The sequence below is a fragment of the Periplaneta americana genome, chromosome 9 (genome assembly GCF_040183065.1).
Source record: "Periplaneta americana isolate PAMFEO1 chromosome 9, P.americana_PAMFEO1_priV1, whole genome shotgun sequence".
Lineage (NCBI taxonomy): Eukaryota > Metazoa > Arthropoda > Insecta > Blattodea > Blattidae > Periplaneta > Periplaneta americana.
The window spans coordinates 50,565,322-50,581,818 of NC_091125.1; the positions used below are offsets into that span (position 1 = coordinate 50,565,322).

At 37.9% G+C, this 16,497-nt stretch overlaps 1 protein-coding gene across 1 annotated transcript in view; it reads left to right on the forward strand.

Moving 5' to 3' along the window:
* hwt (heavyweight) overlaps positions 1 to 16,497 on the forward strand; it is a 275,487-nt gene that overhangs the window by 243,783 nt on the left and 15,207 nt on the right. The window contains exons 5-6 of the mRNA XM_069834175.1: positions 11,019 to 11,166; positions 13,953 to 14,072. Of these exons, the coding sequence (XP_069690276.1) occupies positions 11,019 to 11,166; positions 13,953 to 14,072 (268 nt within the window). The remainder of the gene's footprint in view (positions 1 to 11,018; positions 11,167 to 13,952; positions 14,073 to 16,497) is intronic.

The window sequence follows — 16,497 nt, forward strand, 5'->3', positions numbered from 1 at the left end:
AGGTGTATTATTATTATTAGTAGTAGTAGTAGTAGTAGTAGTAGTAGTAGTAGTAGTATTATCATTATTATTATTATTTTGTTTATTTTACGATGTTTTATCAACTGCTATGGTTATCTAGCGTTTGAGTGGAATGAAAGTGATAATGCGAGCGAAAAAAGTCCAGGGTCCAGCGCCGAAAATTACCCAGCATTTGCTCTTAATGGGTTGAGAGGAAAACCCCGAGAAAAACCTCAACCAGCTAACTTGTCCCAACCAGGATTTGAAACCGGGCCCTCTCGTTTCCCAGTCATGCTAATCGTTATTCCACAGCAGTGGACTATTAGTAGTAGTAGTAGTAGTAGTAGTGGTAGTAGTTCATTATCTGGAAGTCTCGGAAGTCAAGTGTTCCGCAGCGTTACAAATCGCATCACAATAGATTAATATCTTCTCGACAAAATAATGTTGGGAAGGGAAGAGATTGCGGCCAATTATTATGGTGTAACATAAGAGTACTGACTAATAATTATCATTATTAATTTGTTTCCTTTCTTCTTTATTGTTGTGCTTATTACACTGTGTAGACGAAAATGATGTAAATTAAAACTGGCAATGGAATAAATGTGTGAAATAAGGTAATATTGTTATTAATTATTAGCAGCATTACATTTTATTTTGCAACTTTAGGCTATATTTTGTTTGAACGACCACAAAAAAACAGTTAGGCCTAATAATGATAAATATGATTGTGTATTATCTATATTCTATATTACATATTCTATATTATATGATATTCTATATACAGACCGAATTCTTTGTTGTTCGGAGTGGCATGTATGGGAGAGTTCCAGAATGGCTGTAGGAGTACGTTGCTATACTCTCTTTTAAGCGCTTTCCCCGTCACCATTGTCGAGATTATACAGTACGTATATCGCAGAGGGATCGCTGATGCGGCGCTGACATCCTCCTGACAGCCATCTGAGATTGAAATGCAAGAACCCAGCAGACCGCGTGATGCGGAAGAACATGCAGTGCAGCGTAGAGACGGATATGTGCCCCTGGGGATTGCATCGGTTTGATTCCTACGCGGAATATTTTCCTCCTCTTTATTTTCGTTTGTTCAAACTAGTAAATCTGAAAACGTCATATGCCTTTTTAGAATTCCCTGCCGATGTATTTCTTTCTACAGAAACACGATTCTCAAGCCTGCACTACATGTAAATGCTAATGCCAACACTCGCTGGATCATCTCGAATTAGTGAGCTGTAGATGGCGGAATCATATGCACTAAAAAATTTGAAAAATATGCATGCACATATGGCCTTAAAACCACAATATATGCATTAAAAATAACAAAATATGCACTATTAAAAATGAAAAACTTATTTTATTTTAAGCATTTTACTTTTATTTACCGTTCACATAATTAATATCCACAAAATTTTGAACCCCTTATACTTTCTAAATTCACATAGAAATTGGAATTAAATTCACAATGAAATTGGAGTAAACACCTACAGTCCACACCTGTGGAGTAACGGTTAGCACGTCTGGCCGCGAAACCAGGTGGCCCGGGTTCGATTCCCGGTCGGGGCAAGTTACCTGGTTGAGGTTTTTTCCGGGATTTTCCCTCAACCCAATATGAGCAAATGCTGGGTAACTTTCGGTGCTGGACCCCGGACTCATTTCACCGGCATTATCACCTTCATCTCATTCAGACGCTAAATAACCTAAGCTGTTGATAAAGCGTCGTAAAATAACCTACTGAAATAAAATAAAATAAACACCTACATTATATATATACACATAAATAAGGCGGTAAAGTTATCCTAATGTATACTAGAAACATCAAGACCTGTGAAATTCAAGTTGCAATAAATTACTGCATATTTTTTCCAAATTTTCAGAAAACAAAGATTTTCTGTTCTCCACAATAATGTTTTTATACTCGTAGGAGCCGGTGAGTAAAATGCTAGCCCTGAACTTGCCGTTAGTCTTATCCACTCTGCAAATGTTGGTAGTGTCGAGAAGTGTAGACTACTTAGAGACACTATACAGAGTGCACAACAAGCAGTGGGTCTATATTACACCTGTAATGAGTGAATTGAAATGATGATGATGATGATGATGATGATGATGATGATGAATTATGTTTTATTTAACGACGCTCGAAACTGCCGAGGTTATATCAGCGTCGCCGGTGTGTCGGAATTTTGTCCCGCAGGAGTTCTTTACATTCCAGTAAATCTACTGACATGAGCACACTTAAATGCCATCGACCTGAGCCGGGATCGAACTCGCAACCTCGGGCACAGAAGGCCAGCACTATACTGACTGCACCATCCAGGACGACTATGATGATGATGATGATGATGATGGACAATTGCTGTATGTCTATCCAGAAAAGTGAGATGATGGTGCCACCATCTGTATTTTTCAGATTACAATAAACTAAATAAAATTGAAAAGTTACTACACTGCCTCTGTCTCTTTTAATTTGCATATCGTGATTTTTCATTTTTTTACATTATTTTGAGGATTGATTGATAAAAAGGAGCAAATGTGCATTTACATGCAATAAAAGCGGAAATATGCACTAACCTCAAACACGTATTACGCGACTACTTTTCAGATTGTGCTTGTGACTTTGTAAACTGTTGCATACGAGTATGATTGTACAGCATATGGCGGGATTTTAGGCTTATCATCACGTACGCATTTCATTGCGGGGTGGAAGTTAGGACGGATAGAGGTGAGGGATGCCCATGCTCATTCAGTGACCTATTTTGTAGAAGAAACTTATTCAAGTCATACCTTCATTAAGTTCTATAGTATAACTTAATTTCGAAATGGCTGCAGTATAAAATAGCTTTATGATATTTGACACGCTTCTTAACAAGATAAGGGTATTGTCTGTGTATTGTGTTAAGAAAACTGTTTTATGAAAGTGTTCGGGCGGCCGAGTAGTTCAGTTGGTAGAGCAGCTGGCTATGGACTGGAAGGTCCGGGGTTCGATCCCAGGTGGCGACAGGATTTTTTCTCGTTGCCAAACTTTCAGAACGGCCCCGAGGTTCACTCAGCCTCCTATAAAATTGAGTACCGGGTCTTTCCCGGGGGTAAAAGGCGGCCAGAGCGTGGTGCCGACCACACCACCTCATTCTAGTGCCGAGGTCTTGGAAAGCATGGGGCTCTACCTCCATGCCCCCCAAGTGCCTTCATGGCATGTTACGGGGATACCTTTACCTTTTATGAAAGTGTTCTTTTTTACGATCTATGAATGGCAACATGAAACGTCTCAGGAAGAGAGAGAAGGACAATAAAATTAGCAAAAAAGAAAATGGAAAACAAATTTAGTGGGCCGTACATATTCATGTGCCTATGTTCAGCAAATCCAAAAAAGATTGTATGTGTGTATGTATAATATACAAGATGTCCCAAAAAATAAGCGGTATAACTTTAGGAATGTATTTCTCATACGTAAACAATGAAAATAATTTATATGTACAGATTCGAAAATAAAAATTGCAGCTCCTTTATTGTATAAGTTAAACTTACAACACACTGCGCATGTGCAGTAAACAAGAGCCCCTGTATATATGCTGCTTGTGAACAGTCGTGCGAAATTATTGCCTAAATACAGGTGTACTCCTATCAAGACTCGCTCCAGATTTTAACTCTGTAACTGTACATAGGTCCGGAAAAGTTTTATTTCCAAGTTATAAGTACCGGTAATTATTTCATCACATTACCAAGTGCGGTTCTCCCCAATATCCGGATCTATGTTTTTGATCATATGTTATTCGGATGCCATGTACTTCCACATGTACAGGCGCTTTCTATCGAACAACCTTCCTGCTTTCTTGACCTATTAAACATTGTTCAACAAACACACTACATGTATGATGGCGCTCCAGCACTCTCTTGCCCGTAGGCACCTGAATCGAAGGTACCCTGGTCGGTGGATCGGTAGAGGTGGACCAATTGCCAAGCCTCCACGCTCACCTTATTTAACCGTTGGATTTAAAAGCACTAGTGTATCCTTCTCCGATGGCAGATTTGGACACACTCCGCATGATTTATTTTGCGCTTTGAGTAAATGTAATTTACCTGTAATCAATGTAAATAGTTCTAATTTAAATATAAGTACATCATTATAAAAAAATAAACCCATTCTGCTATTTAAGTAAATCACGAATAATAGTCTTAAAATTCGCTACTGCGTAACAACCTGCACCACTCCCACCGTCTCTCCTCACTATTTTGCTCCTTTACCGATGCCTCCCTCTCAAGGAGGTTGTAAAACGTGACGTTACAGACCCAGAAATTGGCTTTAACTGCAATACACCACTGTGTTTCGGTGACCAGGCCATTATATTTGTAGGCTATATATTTGAGTCGCATATGTGACTTATATATCGTGTACATACTTTAGGGTTATGATTTTCTGCACGATGTCAGGCTTCTTCTCTCTATTATGGTTTGAAAATATGAAAATGATTTCTTTTAATTCACATGTTTATCTCGTCGTTTGTTACCATAAGAAATTTTTATCGACAAAGGCAAGGAATTATGTGAGCCCTAATGTCGTGAAATGATTCCTCGATATCCTCTGAAGTTCTCCAGCTTCTTTCACGTCTCCACCTTTCCTCTTGAAAACCGTGATCAGGTTAGTTACAAAGCTTGTGCGACACAACTGTAAGACTACATTTTGAAAGTCGTGGTTACAACATTCTTCAGAGGAGGATGGAAACCTATCTGTGCATTATCTGCAGCCCTCACAAATTCCACCATCTTCTTGTGAGTTTCTTGCTTTTTATGCCGCTATGCAAATTCTGGCAGTCCCTGCACGGGGTTTCTCTCGTTCTAGCAGGGAAGCCCATGCAATGGTAACGTGACTCAACTGTGAATATGATTTCAGGCGATCGCTGATGAATGCTCCAGTTGCTTTCCAATCCTTTGTTCAACTTTCTTCCCTCCTCCCCTCCATCTCCCTTCACCTACAATGCCATGTTTTTTTTTTTCATTTTTTCTTCGTATTCTCTCTCTTTTTTTCTTCTTTTTTTTTTAGAAGAGAATTATCAAAAGAGCGAAATATTATGGGGGAGTGATTGGCCTGCGGCCATTTATTTCCACTCCTTGGAGCGCACTCCAGATTGCTTCAGGGTTGAATGTATCCTTTTGTGAAGTAAGACAAAGAGGTACAAAAATTCACCGTTAAATATTTCTTTTCTTTCCGTAGCATTGCAATATGCCAGTCAATTTGCGCTCGTATTTGCTGACAATGAAAGTACTGAGAGAAATTTTCAGGAGGCAGTTTTTAACATTTATTTTGGCAGACTCTGAACGTTAAAACAAAGACAAATTTTACAGCGGCTGCAGGATTGGAAACCAGATGTAACAGCAGCGATGAAGTTAAAGGAGAATGGAGAAAGTTACACAACGCAGAACTGTACGCATTGTATTCTTCACCTGACATAATTAGGAACATTAAATCCAGACGTTTGAGATGGGCAGAACATGTAGAACGTATGGGCGAATCCAGAAATGCATATAGAGTGTTACTTGGGAAGGCCGGAGGGAAATAGACCTTTGGAAAGGCCGAGTCGTGGATGGGAGGATAATATTAAAATGGATTTGAGGGAGGTGGAATATGATAGAGACTAGATTAATCTTGCACAGGATAGGGACCGATGGCGGGCTTATGTGAGGGCGGTAATGAACCTCTGGGTTCTTTAAAAGCCATGAGTAAGTACTAGGCATATTATTATATTATAATAATACAACTTAATGTAAAGAATGGTATCACACATTTCTCAATAACAGTATGTACAAGTCCACATCTGTGGAGTAACGGTCAGCGCGTCTGGCCGCGAAACCAGGTGGCCGGGTTCGAATCCCGGTCGGGGCAAGTTACCTGGTTGAGGTTTTTTCCGGGGTTTTCCCTCAATCCAATACGAGCAAATGCTGGGTAACTTTCGGTACTGGACCCCAGACTCATTTCACCCGCATTATCACCTTTATTTCATTCAGACGCTAAATAACCTAGATGTTGATACAGCGTCGTAAAATAACCCAATAAAATAAATACAAATATGTACAAGTGTATTTACATTTCTGCATTGTTTGTCACCTGTGTTTAATTTTTATGTTATACACACACACACACACGTGTATGTGATAAACCTACCTGAAGATGACTTACTATAAGTCGAAAGCATTCATGATAATACTCTCGTAACACGAGATGACAGAATATTAATTCTTCATTGCATATGAAGTTTGATAAGTTGTAGACTGAAAATTACATAACAAATAAATACTTTAATATTCAATTCAACTTATCTGAAACAAAACATTAATATGATATTCAAATTAATTCCAGAGTCTGTCAGATTTGGTGCACGAAGTGGTGGCTGAAATGTAGATGTTCCCCAAGTACTGCATTTCGGGTTTCCTGTCATAATTACACTTTATTACTATCATAATATCACTGCCTCATTGTTTCTCAATGGCCTCATTTGCAGTGCCCGTAATTGCAATTGTATCCAGCTAACTTTCTAAACTGACGTCTAAAAAGACATGAAGGGTTTCACTGTTAGTTCCAAATGAAAAGGTGCAAATTACAATTTATTATATGACTTCTTCATATTGTCGTAAAAGTTGCTTCCGCTTTTTAAGATTGTGACTGCCTCTGGCATTATTACGCCATGACCTTGCTCATAATATTACAAAGAAAATAAAGAAATTGAACGCCTACACGTTATACATGACCTTGCTGGTAGCACTACAAAGAAAGGGCAGAAACTGAACCCCTATAGATTAATATTAATTATAGGCATATGGCCTGTTTGTGGGATTTTCATTTCCCAGCGTCTACGATTTAATTTTGAATGCGTAGGTATGTATAGTACATAGCCTATATACTGTAGACGTACGAAAACTGTTCTCCACTCTTACAAGAAAGTTATCAATATGCCTTTAACAAGTTAAGTGGAAGAAGTATGGCTTTTGGAAGTTTGGACATATATTACAAAAAAAATATAATTATAGTTTATTAGAGACGACGCCAGGAGAAACACGAACCGAACTTGACAGCTGCGTCTAGAGTTTCTTTCTTGTTCCCCTATTTTCTCGCCAATCCGATAAAGTCAAGAAGTTACGAATTGTACACCAGGGAATACCCGTCACACTCTGGAGCACCTTACAACGAAGTGATGGTAACTAATAGCAAAATGATAACCAAGGCTTTCGTGTAATGACAATTCAAGTGAGATTCGTAGGGATACCAAATCTCGAGCATTGCCTCTAACTGACCTCGTACGTATGAGCATTTCTTAAGAAATATGTTCATCTCGAAGAGAGGGCTCTGAAATAGACGTTGCATTTCCATAATGTATTCAGGCTGTGAGCTAAGAACACGCGACATGTCGATCAAAGAAATTTACGACATAATCGAAAATTAACTTACAAAGACGACATTTTTATTGCCTTGGAAAGAACTAATAAGAAAACATGTTTTCTTTTTACTACTTTCAGATCCGAATTTCGAATCCAAGTTCGCTTCCGTATCACCTAATATAGGTCTTCAGTAACTTGATTTGCAGGCACTTTAAGTCTTTAACTGCATTTAATTATAGAAAGAATTACTGAAAAGTAATTAAATGTTACAATAAAACGTAAAATGAAATAACACTAGCATTTATTTTAAGTAGTTTTTAAGTTGTGTTTTAAGTTATAATTTATATTTTATGCTCGACCATGCCGAAATGTAGTAATTATACACCTGGTAGCAGCCCTTTAATGGACCTCATTAAAGTACACCTATTCATTAAAGTTCAGGTGTTCCACCAATCAGAAAACACCATTGTAGCAATATGAAAGCGCAAGTATCGATTATTCTCAAATATGCAATCGAAAGACAACTAGCGAAACGTCACGGAGGCTGGAAATCCAATACTGTCGCAGAAGGTTATGTTCTGTTACTATAATAATTAGCGTTAATTGTAAATAATATTCAAATAAATTCAATTTGTCATTTCGTTTTTCAATGTCTAAATAAATTTCAAGGTTATATCAAGATTAATGTTCATTTTATTCTCTAGATTATATCAAGGTCAATGACATTTGTTCCTCGGAAAAAATCAATACTTTCGCGTCTGCGCACGTCTCACAATTTACGAGATATTGCATAGGTCAGTTCCGCTCCCCAGTCAGATAAGAATTACATGAATACTTATGAATAATTTCAAGTTAGAAATATGGTCGAGCATAAAGAGTCGTATGAAACTTGCCTATAATGGTAATTAAGACGCTCGTATGAAACTCGCTTCCGCTCGTTTCATAAACATACTCGCGTCTTAATTACCACCATTATAGGCTCGTTGCATAATGTACTAATGTAATAACTGTGAATAAGAAGTATTTATGAGAATATCTGCAAAATTATACTGTAGATGGTAGCCTATAATAGTTCTTAATAATTGAATTTATAACGATTTAAGGCACTTTTGGCATATACAGTAATAAAATTACAAATATTTCTAAAAACCTTTACGACAAATAAATTAATGATTCAATCCATACGCATTAGACATCCCTTATTTCAAATTGCCGATAATGCTCTAATTGATTGACCACCCCATCAAATATTCGAACTTATAAAATTTTGGATCGCTGTAAGAAACTAAAGTAGTAAAATAGTAATCGTTGTAAAAAAAATTGAAGTAATTGAACATGTGGTAAAATGAAGGGGCCTGCAAGTGATTACGTGTTTGTGAAGAAGCCTGTGTTTCTTCTGCATACGAGTATTCCATTTGTGTCATGGATCAACGCACAAAGAATTGTTTGACGTCTGAACCCCTTCCCCTTCAGCCAATGATCGATGTATTGTCGGTTTTCGACAATCTTATCGCCGTCTGCTCGTCACTTTCTCGCCCCGACGACCCCTGTCTGCCGTGTCAATGTGTCGGGCTCAAGAGCAAGTTTCGCCTTGTAAGCAGGTGATCAGTCACTCGGATAGCAGAGTCTGACACCCACGATGTGACTTGCAACTCCGCTCCATTTTGCATGAAATTGCACCTCTGGGTGTTGCAATTTCTTACCATACTTTCACTTTGTTTTTCAAAGATGATTGGCCTATTGTTTCTGAAATAGTACTAAAAATATACAAGCCATATATTGAAGTTTAATCATGTGCTGGATTCCATTTCGCCGTATGGTTGAATCACAACTTATTAACCTTAAGCTACCGAAGACCTCAAATCTCATACAAGAAGTAGCCTTTGAGAAATATTTTTTCGAGTAGACTACGTACGGTAATAGGCATTCAAGTTAGCGCTCATTTTTACGATCATGTAAATTCCCTTCAAGCACCTATTATTTTTAAAGTAAAACAGTGAAAAGCTCAAAGAATAATTTTATTTGCACTTAAAATTAGCTTCGAGTCTGCGTCAGGATATTTTTTTACTTCCTCTTTTTCCCCTCAGTGCTTTCGCCCAGTAAGCTGTGCCCTACATTCCTTACAGACGAAAGAGTCGGGTTCAGAATGCTGGTCGAAATCTCAATACAGTTATTTATAAATGTTTAACGTACGATACCGGATGTTGATATTAATACTGTATTCCAATAGAAATAGATTTCTCAATGGAGTAAGGAAAACAACAGTGAGTTTCTTGAAGTATAATTTTAAATCACATTTTGATTGTAATGCAAAATATTCTGACAAAAAGTTATTAAAGTTATGTAAAACCACTTCATTAACAAAAGATATACCTGCGCCCATTTCAAAACTTTCCAGTCTAAATAAATAATTCAAACAAAAAATACGTCAATGTACATATTGAGAGGCACATTCAAAATCATTGTTAATTTCATTTTAGATTTCACCCCCCAACCCTGCCTTTGAATTTCAAATGCCATCCCTAGATTATGATACTTAAATTTGGAAGAGTATTCAATTGTTTATACATTTCATTCATTTGTCCTTACATCTTTTATTTTCTACTGTGGACATTTGATTAATAAATAATTGAATCTTTCGTACTCTACTGTTAACATTTGAATATAAATAATTGATTAAATGGCGATCTTACTCGTGTTAATTATGTAAGCATGTGCGGCTTACAGCTGTTTCGGTGCTATTCGACACCATCCTCAGAGCCTACTAGATCTCGGCGCTATCTCAACTTCGCTGCCTGTTGTGTGGGTGCGTTCGTGTGATGAAGAGTTGTGTCAAATAGTGTGTGTGTTCTGAAATTGATCTGTGTGTTGAGAATTTGATTGGAGTGTGTTTTATTGTGTCTGTATATTTCATATGCCGAACACATAACTAATGCTAACCACACATACAATAACATAAATACAGACATGGAAATCCTACACATACAACCCAAAAACCAAAAACTCAACACACTAGAACAACATGAAATATACAGACACACTAAAACATACCCCAATCAAATTCTCAACACACAGATAAATTTCAGAACACACACTATTTGACACAACTCTTCGTCACACGAACGCAGCCACACAACAGGCAGCGAAGTTGAGATAGCGCCGAGATCTAGTAGGCTCTGAGGATGGTGTCGAATAGCACCGAAACAGCTGTAAGCCGCACATGTTTACATAATTAACACGAGTAAGATCGCCATTTATTCTATTATTAATAAATAATTCATAATTTTAATTAGTACCGAAAACCAGTGTTTTAATATTAACCTGTTGTTGCTACAAACGCTACCCAGAGAGTTTGTGTTGGCCACTCAAAATTATTTTCTAAAGTTAAAACACTTAAATAGTTATTTTAGGTTGATTGAAATTATTACTTATATTTTAATTGTAGCTGTGATATGTAATAAAATTAATTAGGAAATTTTAAGATCAGTAAGATAAAACGTTCAATAAAAGAGAAAGATATATTTCTGATTTCCTTTAATGATATACGAGTAGTCCTTGTTAGATCGCTTTTTGTTTCTAGTCGGAGATGTGGAAATTGCCATCGCCTATGAGTTAAAATCTGCTTTATTGTGTTTCAGCAGCTCCCAGCAGGCCGAGCCTGACGCTGAATCTAGAGGCTACATCGTCTCCGAAACAGAGACTTGGCTTGTCCTTGAATCTCGGAGGCTCTTCTTTCATATCAGCCCGCGGGGACTCTATAGACGTGCAGTTACCGCTGGAGCGGCAGGGGTAAGTAAATGTTCGGATTTGGGGCTCGCAGAATCCACATGTCCAATACGAACACATTCTAGATGGCTCGAAACTGAACGCCTGATGTGGTTTGATGAAGGACAGGATTATCGGGCCGTTCTTTTTCTAAAACAACAATAATTGATGCCGTGTACCTTGAGTTCGTGTATTTCCAAATAGCTGATCTGCAGCCCAACGCATACTTTCAACAGAATTAGGCTCCCCACAGTGGAGTCTGCAGGTTAGAGAATCTCTCAGTAACATATTTCCAGGTCGCTGTATTGGATGTAACGGATACATTTCGTAGCCACCACGTTCGCCTGATATTACTGCACTGGATTTTTTGTGAACATATGTTAAGAGTCGTGTACATGCGTCTGAAGTGCCTGACACCCCAGCTCTACGACACCGCATCTGCAGTGTTATTGCTACGGTAGCAGTGGGCATTTTGGAAAGAACATGCTAAGGTATTAATTCACTGCCACTAATAAGTCACATGTAGAGATTTATTGATAAATGTTGATTAATTTCTTTGAGTTAACACTTGTATTTCGCGCAGTTTCATTTCCCCAGTTCTCCTACTTCATGTTTTGTGATATGTTAAAATATGGGAGATTTGAACAGAACACGGCGTTTGCTTGGCTTGACCTCTCAAGGGCTTGACCCTGAACGGAACCTTGCATTTAGGCTTGCTTTGGCCCATTGTGCGCCTATATACAATTATTGTCCAAGCCCGACAGGTGGCCTGGATGGCATTCGTGAATTTCATGCTGACAGGTGGGCCATCTTTCCTCAGCTCTGATAGAACCAGGTCTCATCCGAGTATCGGAAATCGGTTTTATCACCAAGACTTCACTTCAGCCTATTTTTACTATTGCAGATGATAGGTACATGAGGCGAAGGTTGTGTGTATTTGTAGAATAATAGAGATACACGTGAGCACCCCAACAAAACTCCTCTGCAAGGTTGGCTTTGACCACCACAAATTCCATTACGATCTACCCGGGTCGACTGGATGGAAGACAAACGCGCTATAGGGTGACAACAGACTAAACATAGTGCTTCCGTTGCTGCTTAGCACATGACATCATACTTTTCACGCCTACTAACTGATAAACGAGAGATGTGACAGAGAGATGGGCCAATTCACACATTAAGGTTGACCTGAAATACGCTAACGTGGTACGAATACAACAATGCTATACCTATTACACTGTCTAGAGTAAACCGTACTTCACAGGAGCAGACCCTTACTCTTCAAGAGTTTCATGACATATGACTTAATCCCCACTCCAGTATCACCGGTTTCTGCGCACTTTGAAATGTTTGTTGAGTCTCAGTTAATCTAATAAGTTAATAACGATGCTCTTGTCAGAAGAAGAATAGGCTATAAGCATATAAGCAACTTGGCACTTCGTAATTTATACTAATCTTCGCATTTACTACCTTCCTGGAACATTATCTGTTAATTGCAAACTACCATGAAGGCGCATGAGAGGCATGGAGGTAGAGCTTCATGCTTTCATAACCTCGGCACTGGAATGAGATGGTGTAGTCAGCACCACACTCCGACCGTCTTTTATCCTCGGGAAGGACTCTGCACTCAATTTTATAGGAGACAGTATTCCCCAGGGCAACGAGAAAAACACTGCTACCAACGGGGACTTGAATACATGACCTTCCACCCCATAGGTACTTGATCTACGAGCCTAGGACCAAATTGCTGCAAACTACTAATGAAGTGTAAACCAGCTCCACCTGTAATACAATTGCGCTCATCATTTCACTTCGTTACTCAAATTAACTTTTAAAATACGAGCACTAAGATATTCAGAGTCTTCAAGACAATGACGTGAAGATATTGGAACAACGGTGGGCATAGATGTTCCTCGAACACAGCGGGTAACGGACAGTCTAGGAGCGTGACAGTATAATTTCGATGGATTTTACCATAAATGAGAATTATATCAGCCAATTCGTTTAGGGAAAGCTCTATAACAGAAATTAAGATAGGCCTACATACTAGTTTCCTCAGTTGACGTGTACTGAAGTAGTCTAGAGAATAACAGATCAGCTGTTCTCTATGCTTTGTCACTAGGACGTACCTTCGCCAGGGGGTGGAAGTGAGTATGACTTAAGTATGACAGCAGCTACAAGTGCGATTGCTGTATCAGAATAAACGAGTGAAAATATGAATGTTTTAAAACGAACATCAAATTTCAGCAAAACCACTGCTTAACTAGGAAATGTATTCTTTTCATAAAGACATTCAATACTTTTATATTTCGTACTTATAATCTTTTTCAACTGACCAGAATGAAAGTACTGCAATTTACTCTTTGAATGCGAATAATACACAAGGGTGTGTTGCTAATGTTTTTTCCTTTAGTAATATGAATTTTGTTTCTGCTTTCTTGTGGATGCTATGGAAATTTCTTAGTTATTGATACTTTTTTCCATTGTTTCATTCTGCTCTCTCTCTCTCTCATATATAGGCCTATATATTAACTTTCGAGAAATGAAATGCGCAACTGCAGTTTGTTCCAAATATTTTCAAACCTTTACTCCGTTGGATTCCATAGAAATGAGAATCTATTGCATATCATGTTTGCTTTCACAGTACCAACAGACTACAGCGCATTGCTGTGTTAAAAATTTAATAAATTTAGGAGATACGTCATGTTCTGCACTTCACTTCCTGCAATAATTTAAGGCAGGCACAGAAATCATTCTTGTGGTTTATAAATTGTACGATTCAAACGGTAAAATAACTGATCTTTTTACAGATGGTACCATGGGGCCATCACAAGGGTCGAAGCAGAGAATGTGTTAAGACTACTAAAAGAAGGAAGTTACCTAGTCCGAAACAGTGAGTCAACTCGCCAAGATTACTCATTGTCTCTCAAGTAAGTAAATATCAGAAATGATATATTATACTCTGCCCAGAACTTTTGGCAGAAGATGTAAACTTACGAAGCTGTGTGGAGTATAGAAAGAAAGGGGATACAGGCAGAGTAGCCATTCGTTGACTGCATTCACAATGACATTATAAAACTGGCTGAATGGCTGGCTTCTTGTGTGCTGGATCAGGAATAAATCCATGTACTTACGTTTAGATTGGCTCAATGTGTGTTATTGTTCCAATCCGACAGGTGGCCTTCGTGGAATTCGAGAATCCGATGCTGACAGGCGGACCATCCTATCTCAGCACTGATAGAACCCGATCCCATCCCCAGACGTGTACCTGCAGAGACTCGTACTATCTCTAAGACTTCATCCCAGTCTACTTTTAATTATTGAAGAAGACATGAAAATGAGCAGGGATGGAATGAAAGAGTGAAAAGCGAGTACTCCGAGAAAATTTTTTTGCAACGTTTACTTTTTCCACCACAAATTTCATCTGGATTGAAGACTAGCGACCAGCGAGTCATTTTTTTTTTTTTTTTTTTACATTTTTAAGAGAAGATATAACTTGATTTTTGAAAATATAGTATAATTTAATTAATTATATCTGTAGTAATGAGTAATAAGTAACATATTATTACTTCTGCACCAGTGTAAGTGTGGTTAATATTCTCCATGTTGAAATAGACAAACGGAGAAACAACATTTCTGTACCACTGGTACCTGTTTTTGAATGTAGTTCTGACAGCACATGAATACAGGACTACTACTTGCTCTTGCTAGAATAGTGAAAGAAGTTATACTATGTACTATTGCCAGGTAAATTCATTCAATAATTCATATTTTTCTGCCCAAGGGCAAGTCTTTCACAGCAAACCCATCATTCTCCAGTCTTTCTTATTTTCTGTCTTTTTCTTTGTCTCCGCACATACGATCCATATATCTTAATGTCGTCTATCATCTGATATCTTCTTCTACCCCGAACTCTTCTCCCGTTCACCATTCCTTCCAGTGCATTTTTCAGTAGGCAGATTCTTCTCAGCCAGTGACCCAACGCAAAGGGAGCTTCGGTTCTACAGAGACTTGGCAAATATTAACCGAACATAAGTCCTCCTACCGATTTTAACGAACTCGGTTATTTTAGTTTACATGCTTCACTCCCACGTATTGTTGGATGCCTATGGAGTAGGCGAAGTTTCTAATATCATCCCCTCTCATGTTAGAACATTGCATGACAGTAGTTCCTGACACATGAAGGTCAAACTACATCACACATGTACACCGAGTTCTCAGTGAGCCTGAGTCATTCAACCATTGTAACAAGCATGTGTGTATTCAGATTGCAGTATTTCTTTAAGCTGGGTTTAGGTTTTTAGGTGTTTATATACATACCATTCTTACATATCTACAGAGTCCATTCACTAAGTTCAGAGACTATGTAGAAAGACTTTCCGATATGTCGTGAAACAATTTGTAAATTAGTAGGCCTACTTAAATTTGGAGAGTCTGGAAGTATTATATATAACCGTACAAAAAAGTCTTGATGGAAGAAATGGATAATATGGGCAAACACATGGAAAATTTCTCTAAAAATCCATTAGGCGACCTCTTTAACAACCGGAATTTCTAGTTTTTCCGGGCATAGAGCTATAAAGTTGTTAAAAATCTAACCATACACAATTATGTATGAAGCTACAACCTAGCGATCCAAAAAATAGTTCTGAATAGGTTGTAAATAACATGCATGATGGAGAAATAGACCGATATCTTATTTTCTTCTCTGACGAATCTGTGAGATGATATTAATTTTTAAACCAATCAATATTTTATAGTTAGTAACAAAATTTGGATACTGGTGTGATCTATGGTTAAAAAAAATAAACGTGCTCCAAGACTGTGCCTAGGTATGGGTTCGAATCCCGCTTTGACTCATTTCTTAAACTCTAAGGCGAACGTCAGCTGATTCTATGGCGAATCTTCGAATTCATCTCGTCATATGCCAACTCCACCGACGCTAAACAACCTCGGAGCTTATACAGAGCCGTTAAATGACTGATTAAAATAATAAAACTGAATAAAAATTTCAGTTAGGAAATTTGTTCAAGAAGTAAACAATATTAAATTATTTTTACTGTAGTGGTTGAATTCCGTTCATAGTTCTTATTTACGTAGTTCAAATAAATTGTATTTTAACTGCAGAAATAAGGCACTAAAGGAGTAAAAGTATACCACAAACGTTACAGAATGACAAATAGAATTACAACGACGATACGTGTGTCAAAAGAATATGACCGCGAACTCTGTGTAAACAAAGTATGTATTAAGGTTTTCTTTGATATTCTATGCAACAATATTTGTATCACCAGTCTCCATCATCTTCTCCATTTTTCATCACCACGTGCTGTCGCTTATTGTGTATGAGATTGA